We start from the raw sequence: 10,280 nt of genomic DNA, 5'->3' as shown, positions 1-10,280 counted from the left end.
TGTTTGTTAACTTGAAACGTTGAACTTTAGGCACCCACAGGAGCCAAGTGGGTGGGATTGAATAAAACACTCGTTTGCGACGCGGCCTGTAGAAATTACATTTACTTTCCTGTGTGGGTACTACAAAAATATCAGCTTTTTAGTTCTCGATATTCCACCTTTCTTCTTTCCCTTTAATGAAATCACCTCGCTCACAAACACGATGATCTCAGTAGCAAGATTTCCGGGTTCCGCACATTGTTTGGTTTCGTACTGTTGTGAAAACGTTACTGGGGAATTGGACCGGCGGCTCACCTTTTCCAGCGCTGTTCTCATCGTATCGTAGCTTCCTTCTAGTGCCGCTAAAAAGCCCCAATGAACTAATCAGTTATCCTAACTTTTTCACATCTACTGCGTCGTCGACTTTCATTTGCTTCGTTTCCAATGGATGGTGACGATTATAGGTATAGTGATCTATGGTAGACCATCCCTCCGCCAATGAGGTTCTGACGTAAGTTAGATCGACAATGAGGCCTAACCCTCTGCTCAGAAGGTGCGCATGCATCCAACATCAGCTGATACAATCTGCAGCTCCGCTTAATTTCGGACTAGGACATCATGTGATCTTTATCGTTCAACACCAAACTCTCTAACTTATCCTCATATTCTACTGTTGTTGCACTAGGAGGCGTGTAACAGTTTTAGATATGGACACCGTTGGCTTTTGATCTTATAAAGCCGGTTTCCGAGAATACGATGATTTCTTGTATGACTTGCCTTCTGGATAACCATATCACCACATTTCCAGATGTATCATTCAATCATGTAGCACCACCGTAATTTCGATAAGGTTTGCATGCTGCTTCAAAGTGACCGAAATCGAGACAAATCGAGATATTTGCTCCCTGAGTAAGTACACGACCATACCTGTTCTTAGCTGACCCACGGTATTCAGTTTAATAGCTACTTCCACCGAAAAACTAACGATAGCGGTTTTTGCATCTCCACATACTGTCTCAGTTCCCCTTTATTGCACTATTCTATTCTGCCAATTCCACCTTAAGCGCAAGACAGGTACCTCTCCCACGTCCTAAAAATCGATTATTATTTCTTATTCTTTCTTCTTATTTCTTTTGCGATTTAATTTCATCACTTGATCACTTAGCACCTTTTCCAACTGACTGCGGAAACTATTCGCTGTCCTCTCGTTTGAGTTATTCAACTCTAACATCAGATCGCCTTTCTGCGTTCGCCTGGCATGGCTAACACTACTGCCCAAAGCCTTTAATTTCCTCAATATCTCCTTTCTTGGAAATAATGATTATTTCTAGACATATTTTCTTTTTGTTTTTTGCCTATGTTGGCCGTAATCGAGAAACTATCAATCTTCGCGGGATTCTCTCAGGCCCAATTTAACTCGATGAAGAGTCTCTACTTCGTTTCCCTACTTTCGCACCTACTGAATTGAAATTCATGGATGTATTGGATCTTCAGATGAAAGGGAAACAAAAACTGACAGTCAAAATATTAACTACAGTCATAGCCTTCTTTTTAGTGAGTCCAAAATCGAGTCCATTTGCTAGGCGAATCGCCACCACTGTACTCTACCCCCAGCGGAAAGCAAAGACGTTTTAGTGAGGAACCAAACGTTTGACTCCCCCCCTAGTGCGGCTGCCGCAAGTCAAAGCGGACGTGAGCCGCAGCTCACGCTCCCGTTCCTGATTGATACTTCCCGAAAAAAAGATTTATCCAGGCCTGGGAGACGCTTTCGAGCATACCTTGACGCTACTAAAAATACCCTAGAGATGCCCTAAATACTGGGACGTAAAGGAGAACATCTTCTGGGGTATCTGTTTGGCATCTTCTGGGGTAATTACCACAATGTTTCCACTCGCTATTAGGATTAGGGAGCACGTGAAGTGGCAAAGACCAGCGGCCGTCTGAAGGTATCCAAATACGAAGTTTCCGGACACTTTCAGCGCAACTGCGGTGGTACGGAAAAGGTAGAAAAGATAGGGTAACCTGTAGTATGGTCGGGTGCTAAACATGGTGCTTAACCGACTCAGAGAGGACTACGCTCGGTAGTGATGTTGCGGTATCTTTGAAAAAGTGTGCGAATGCGTGTGTCAACAACTTCTTCAAAAACGATGAAAAAAGGGTTAGGTCTCCAGATTGAGGTTGTTATTGATGAACTAGGGGAGGTTATATGGTAAACAAGGAAACTATTTTCCAGATCCACTAGCAGTGCCTAGAGGCACTGGAAGCCTGCGCCTAGGATAGGAGTGCAAATATCCGATATAATTAAGCGCCAAGAAAAGGTTCGCCGAGGCCCTATACTAATATCCGCATGCCTGTAAGCACAAGTATGAATCCACGAGGAATTTACTGCCGCTGGTGGTGTTAGTCGATGATTCCGGAATGCGTAGGGATTTCAGCATCTTTGTCTATTGGGTAACGGCGCGGATGAAGGGGTTATACATTATTAGGGGATGTGATGCTACATTTTAGGTAGCGTCGCCGGAATTTTCGGCAAGTCTGTTTTTTGAAGAATAGATACGATGTCTGGTAAATGTAGTGACTCTTTCCGCAAACCTTCACTGGTGCCAGCATGGCCCGGCACTTGTCGAGAGTCCTGACGACCTACTGCCATATTGTCCTTTTTGGGACGCTGGTCTAGTCCCTGATCTAATCTTACCCTCCGAACACAAAACACCGACTGTCCCTGCCAATACCGAAATGGTGGCTGTTAGCGCTGCCACCGTTTGCTGTAGCTGGGTCACCTGGTTTGATGTATCACGCAAACCTCGCTAGCCACGGATCTCACGTCGTCCTCCCGGATTTTATCGAAACTGGCAACCAACAAGTCTGTTCCAGCCCGTGCTATTTTAATTCAGTAGGACATACAAAGTAACAGCCACTGTTACTTGGAAGCCTCATCAACTCATGTCTGTGTCATGTGAAGAACTTCGTTGACGTACTGGCCAGGGACCATATTGCCGCCTTGATGAGGAGGTGAAGATGGCAATGTATAGGTAGGGGACAAACCAAAAACTCCATTGCGCCATACAATAGAACCCACTAGAATGGTCGATGGGTGCGTCACGCTAGAATTACTTGTCTTTGAAGAGTGAAGAAAGCGTGCAAACTTCTCAAATAGACACTGATGAAGCATCATCACGATGTACTCAATTGCCAAGTGACAGTTGGATTCTCCCCGTTTTCGACTTCACCATTTACTATGTCAACTTTTTATGATATTTAAACCACCTTCAAATTTTAAACCAGGATGGTGGGCAGTTACGTCCTCTTCGAAGGGAATTAGTACAAAAAAGTTCCACAAATTTATCGTATTCCAGTGAAGCTAGTAAGCTTGTGATACTTCCAAGGTGCCAGGATCTCGAAAACCCTAATTAAATAGAGAACTTTTTTCTAGATTCAAGAAGCAGACGTGGTCCAAATGAGGTTTCTTTTGAACCCAGATAAATAAACTTTTGGTTTAAATGTAACAGAACTAGGAAGCTAAGAAGTTAGTAAAATCAATAAACTACATAAATTAGGGTATAACTCAGTTGATTAAAAGGCGCACATGAAGATAACAGCAAACGCGACGGATGCAGTCGGTTAAGGAAAGCTACCTTCAACACGCTGCCTGTTTCTTAGTCAACTTGTACATCCTAAAAGGTATGTTCCTAGTTTCGCTATCTCAAATAGTCTTCTATGAATAATCAACCTAATTAAACATAATGTCCAACTTTCAGCATTTCATATAATCCTTCCATTGATATCCATCGGTCCTATCGAACAAAATTTTTGAAATAAGGTTGGCCAAGTAGGTTCCACAGTTTATTGTTAATTGGATCAAAATGATCTTATGATAGTAAGAAATCAAAACCGACGTAGTTCTGTGCTTTAAGTCAACCGTAAATCATACCGAATGAATATTGGTTTCCTTGAACGAAAGAATGGGCTGATAATAGCAGGTAAGTATTTCGTAATGCGTTATTGCGCGTACGGTCCAATCTAGTTTTCCCCAAAGCAATGAATAACCCTTTATTGAACTTGTTTGGTTACTTATGCATTTTCATATAAAAGTCGATCAACAATTTGAATTGATATCAAACGGAAATCAGTACTCCAATAATCAACATGAAAGTACGACAGTAAACATTAGACCCAGATTCGATAGCTTAAATTAATTAATATTATTTCAAATTACAGTTCGCCGCCGTCGTAGTCTTGTTGGCTTTGGCCTTTGGAATTGAAGCTTCAATCATTCCATTGGCACCAGCACATGGTCCATCTCTTACCGTCAGTGGACCAGCTCTTGTTGCTGCTGCACCAGCTTGGGGACATGCTGCATGGGCTCCAGCTACTTCATGGGCCGCTCATAGTCCCTGGGCTGCTCCTGCTATTGCCGTTGCCCCTGCTGCCATCGCCACTCATGCCGCCATTGCCCCTGCTGCCATCGCCACTCACGCCGCTATTGCGCCAGCTGCTCCATGGGGTCATGAAGGAAGTTATGTTGCCAAAACTCGTGGTGCCGTCCATGTTGCTCCATTAGCCGGACATGCTCATTCTGCTGCCTCTATCAATCTCCAACCAGCACCAGGAACTATCTAAATACTGACATGGCAATAAATGAAATAGAATCTTCACTTATCGAAATAATTCGTATTTTCATTTCTGAACAATCAAAACATACTGGATATCCCTAGAAAAGTAAATGTTGCATAGAAACGATTACATTTATTGCACCAGTTTGAAAGCAAACTCTATCTGCTGGTCTTGCAGCTTTCCTTCCTTCTTTCCTTAAAAATGTTTACAGATTGATGTAACAAATTCGTTTGTAATATTGGTGGTAGTGGCTGAACAAACCGTTCTATGATCGAAAGGATTAACTGGGTTTCAAATTTCCTTTTCGATGAAAAGCTCCTGAATGGAAGAGAAAGAGTTGATTCTTGATTTTTTTTTACATTTATCAAACAATACATTTTTTAACCAGTGAAAAGAAGCTCTGAAGGTTAATTGGTATGATATGAAAGAAATATATCTTGCAGAAAAAAAGAGTTGATAGACCCACTGTGTTTCCTGCTTGTTGACAAGCATGGGAGAGATTCTGACTAACAAGTAAAGTGGACTACTCTTTTAGGTCTTGAAATGGGAGATCCCCTTTTGTAAAGGGTACACTGCACAAGGAAGTACCCCGTAACAACATTATCATAATGGGGCTCCAAGAAGCCAAATGGCTTGAGCGCAAAGTAAATGATTAATAGAGATTACACAATATTTACCAGCGGCAAAGAGCCAGAAAGCAGAGAACTCTGTGTCGTCTTTGTCATAAACAACCCTTTTGGGCAGCTGGTAACTAACTTCGAACCGATTAATGAACGAATTTGGTTAATCTGCTTCAAGATGAAATTTCCAAATGTGAGGTATATCAACTGCCATGCAGGAACGTAGATGAAGTCATTAAAGACGAACTTTACACCCGATTGGGCAGAATTTTTGACCGGTTGTCCTCCAATGATATCAAAGTATTATTAGGAGACTTCAACGCTCAAATTGGCAATGAACTGTCCCATAGAACCATAACAGGAGGGCAGAGCCTCCATAATGAAACAAACGATCATGAGCAAAGACTCATCGTGACGAAGTAGGGTAGGTGAATGCGTTTACGCACATAGTGTTAGACTCCCGTAACAATACCCTGTCAGACTATCAACTTAACACCTGGCTGTCATCAGAGAACTAGCCTGGAAACGTTTCACCCATTTCGGGCTACTCTTACCGCTCTCGCGGCTTTAGGAGCCTTCAAGTCAGGGAATCCCTTTCACCAGCGGGAGGGGAAGAAGGGAGTTGTCAGTTCAGGGAACCCCTTACCACCCGGTCCCTCCGCCGGTCGAGTTCAATCTTCTCAGCAATAAAAAGCGCCCGAACATAATGCGCAACACGATTCCAGCTGCCAGCGCTCTTAAGCATTTCTCTGAAAATGTTGTCTGGAGGGAACTGCCCTGTGTCTATATGAAGCTGCTGACGAAAACCGTCCTACCTCTCGCAAGAGAAAAAGGTGTGTTCAGCGTCATCCGCCACTCCATTGCAGAACACACAATCAGGAGATCGCGTCTTCCCAATCCTGTGCAGGTAAGACTGAAAATCTCCCGCTTAGAAGTTCTGCCGGTCTAAATCGTCGATGAGCCGCGCAGTCCATCCGCCCCTTGGCTCACTTTACAAAAGAGTAGCCACTCGGTACGGGTGCGTTGACGTTCTTCACGGGCAACCACCTATCTTAAATTCTCGCCCTTACGGTGGTAGATAGCTTTACACTCCTTGGCAAGGAGGGCAACGGGGATCACTCCCGCGATCACAGAGACAGTGCGGTAAGCAGACGCCACTCAAAAAGATCCCCGTCTCTGCACTTGAGCAAGGCACATACGATGCATCTTCTTGTGAAGGGCATCAGCCCATACTTCCGCGCCATAGAGCAGAACCGGCTGTGTTGCTCCCATAAGGAGACCCCCAACATTCACTATTGGCCGACTCAAATCCGAGGCTTCAGCTGCAGCCCTGTCCGCTGTTGCTTTGATTTGCTCGAAGAAGCTCATCTTCGAGTCGAGCATTAAACCAAGGTATTTAACCGCTGGTTTTGACTTTATAGTTAACTCGCCGATCAATATGGGACGCAGGTTCGGGATTCTCCTCATGGTCAAGACGACTACTTCGTACTACTGAAACCGTGACCAGTCATCCATTCGCTTACCCGTCGTGTCAATATGCCAAGTCTGCTTTGCGTCTGTTCAATAATGTGTGAAACAAGTGCCGCAACGTAGTATGCATAACTGACCAGACGCGACTCTTCGGACATATCGAATCTCAGCTTACTATCGAAGGAAACGTTCCAGATGTCCGGCCCTAGAATGGATTCCTGTGCTTCTCCCGAAGTGATTTCCATCCTCCTCTGGCCCTCTAGCGCCTCATAGAGCAGGGAGCGGTCTTTCGTTAATATACACAAGAGATAGTTTGGCACGTGCAATAAGTTTTCCAATGTGCCTAGCTTATCTGTCCATCTTACGGAATTGAAGGCACTTCTGACATCAAGCGTTATGATGAGCACTATCCGTTGAAATCGGTGACTGTGTGCCTCGGCTAGGTGCACCGCATCTACGACCTCCATAATAGCATCCACTGTGGATCCCCCTGTTCTGAACACGAACTGCCTTGGGGATAATTTCCCGGCAGCGTGGATCGCTTCAGCGAGTCTACTCTGATGAGCTTCTCGATCGATTTCACGGCTGTGTTAAACATACACAGTGGTCGGTATGCAGACGGGAGCTCCGAGTCTCCTTTACCCTTGCTGATCAGCCCGAGTCTGGCCACTTTCTAGCCACAAGAAAAAATACTCTCCTTCAAGCAAGCGTTGAGCGCCTCAAGCAGCAACTCTGGCCGTTGACGGAACACCAGTTTGTAAACTTCCGCCTCCCGCAGTCCCCACATTCACCTCGTTGATAATATTCTGGTAGCCGCGAGCTTTACTTTTACTTATAACGCTGCGGAGACTCCTGTTTGCTAATCTATACTGTGCCTTTACGGCGCATGCCTCCTCGATGGCGTGTAAACTTTGTGCCAAACGGCACTCCCTCTGTAGGTCAGGAATTTCTGCCGGCCACCAGTACATAGAAAGCTTGTCGCGGCCCCACATGCTGTCGTTATCAGGTTAGTCACTGAATTTAAGACGGTATCAGCTACGACGCCACCATCCTCCGGAGCGTCCTCCAGCGCGGTTTTGCCTGCTCCAAGAGCTTGGGCGAACTTCCCGATGTTCACCCACGTGACATTCCACCGGCAGGGTGAGCGTCGGGATGGTGCTCACTGGCAAGGAGCGTCAACCACTTCGAACGCGATGTACTGGTGATCATTTGCCGAGAATTCCCATTCAAGAGCCCTGGCATTAAAATCGTCGCCTACCAGGAGGCGTCCTTCCGTCCTAGAAACGCCATCCCACAGACGATCAAACCAGCGTCGAAGGTTCGGCATCAAAAATATTGGACGTGAGGACGCTACCAGGTGTTAACTGTGACTCGGACCATTTCCTGATTAGAGGTAAATACCGCTGCCTAATAGTCAAAACAACCACTACGACACGTTTAAAGTGGCTTACATGTCCACAATCAACGCAAACTTCAACGCACTACCTAATGCTAGTCCTGAGGAAAGTAGTGATAAAATGTGGCAAAAAATTAAGGATGTTATCCAGAGGCAAAGGCAATTAGCAACACGACTCAAAAAAAATCAAGATAAGTTAGATAGTTGCAAGACCTCTTGAACCCATCAACGACACATTTCCGTGCCTTTGTCATTCCATATGACCCAAAAGGAGAACAAGTGCCCACACCCCCGACTTTGTACGAAGTAAAGGCAACTTCGTTTAAATTAAAATCACATAATGCTCCCGGGATCGATGGCACCCCAGCCAGGCTCTTAAAAAGAGAAGGAAAAGAGCTCACCAATTGAATGTACAAACTAATCAGCAGAATCTGGACAACCGAACGAATGTCGACGACTGGAGGGAAAGTTTCATTTGTACAGTGTACAAAAACGATGATCATTAGCGTTGCGAAAACTACGGGGCGATGCTACAAGATGCCGACGAATATAATCGAACGACGACTGAGAGAATATGCCAACAACATCATCGGGAAATACCAAGGTGGCATCAGATCCAGACGATCGACAACGTACCAACTCGTATTTAAGGAGGTATTGAAAAGTGTTGGCATTGTGGCATCGATGTGCACCAACCGCCTATTGACTACTGATACAGAAAAAAGATCGGGCTAAGAATCCCATCAAAGCTATCCCCGCTAGTAAAAGCCACAATGACTTATACAAGGGCATTGTCTCGTCCACACCATCTTTAACTTGGTGCTCGAATGCGTCGGCGGGAAGGCCTTCACTTGATACCTGAGATACGTTACTGGTAAAAACCAGATATTCTTGCCCGATCGATGCTTCGTGCGAAGGAATTGTTCGAGCAGTTCGAGTCAGCAGCGAATGATGTGGGGCTCAGGGTCAATGAATCCATAACGAAATACATGACCCAAACTCGGCAGGCAGCTGCTAGTATGCAGACCATTCCAATAGAATAGGTAGACCAATTCATCTACCTAGGAAGCCCTACTCTCGAAGCACGTAAACGAGAAACACGAAATCCAAAAGCGGATTACGACTGCTCATAAAGCATTTTATACGGTCCTTCCGATAATGAGATTGAGAAAAGTACAAAGATGCACTAAACTACGCATCTACAAGATATTAATTCTTCCCGTGCTGCTGTATGGATGCGAGACGAAGACCTTAACGCAAATGTTGAAAAAGCAGATTGATATCTTCAAAAGAAAAGTCCTCTGAAAGAGGGCCCTAAAGGAAGGAGATGCCTGGTGAATTGTATGAATTATGTGATGACCCACCAACATCAACACTACTCAAAATACGGGAATCAAAATGGGCTTATTACGTCGAACGCATGTATGTGGGAAAGATTCCGAAACAAGTGCTGAAAGGTAGAGCCGATGCTAGTAGGGAAGCGAAAGAAACGTTGCGAGGACCCAGTGGACGCAGATTACAGATCAATTCCACGATTTTTTGGCCGGAGGACGCGGTCTTTGGATAGAGATGATTGGAGGCGATGCAACCGGTGAGCCAAGGCTCGATTTGGCCTATAACATCATGAAAGAATATATTGATAATGTACTCTCAAAATCTCAAAATGAAATTCAAAATATTTCATAGGTCAGAGAATGCAGTACGTATAGAGATGGCCAACTAGCCGACAGTTGGTGCTCCAATTATCCCATCCATATAGCCTTAATCCAATATTTTTGTAGTCATCTGACTCAGGTTTACGCATTATGTAAATATGTAATGTTAGAAAGTAAGAATTTGACACAGTATACGAGCATCGCATCAGTAAGCTTTCCCGAATCTTCAAACATGTTTAACCCGAAATCACATTTTCAAAGTGTCGGGGAGAGCACTCACAAAAAACTGCCTAACCAACTTTGTTGAAACTTAAATTCCTCATTCTACCTCAAAAATATTAAATTTTATAATGATTAATATTTGTTTTAACAATTTAACACAAAAAATATAACGGTTTTTAATTTATTTTACGAATTGGCGACATTGCTATTTTTAAAACATATTTATTTTTAAAAAATATTTTCATATATTACAACAGAGTATTACAGAGTAAACAGATATTCATTTTCCGGAATTGGAACCACCACAGCCACTTCCACGAGTGA

General features: G+C 44.2%; 1 protein-coding gene across 1 annotated transcript; it reads left to right on the top strand.

Moving 5' to 3' along the window:
- The first annotated feature begins 4,065 nt into the window (after positions 1–4,065).
- On the top strand, positions 4,066–4,717 carry LOC119661183 (adult cuticle protein 1-like). Its single transcript, XM_038070401.1, has 2 exons — positions 4,066–4,131; positions 4,198–4,717. Exons 1-2 carry the CDS (start codon positions 4,126–4,128, stop codon positions 4,597–4,599), a joined length of 408 nt encoding a protein of 135 aa, XP_037926329.1. The 5' UTR covers positions 4,066–4,125; the 3' UTR covers positions 4,600–4,717.
- Positions 4,718–10,280: the final 5,563 nt, after the last annotated feature.

Source organism: Hermetia illucens, chromosome 1, assembly GCF_905115235.1.
Source record: "Hermetia illucens chromosome 1, iHerIll2.2.curated.20191125, whole genome shotgun sequence".
In the NCBI taxonomy this organism is placed as follows: Eukaryota; Metazoa; Arthropoda; class Insecta; order Diptera; family Stratiomyidae; genus Hermetia; species Hermetia illucens.
This window is presented reverse-complemented; position numbering and strand designations above follow the sequence as displayed.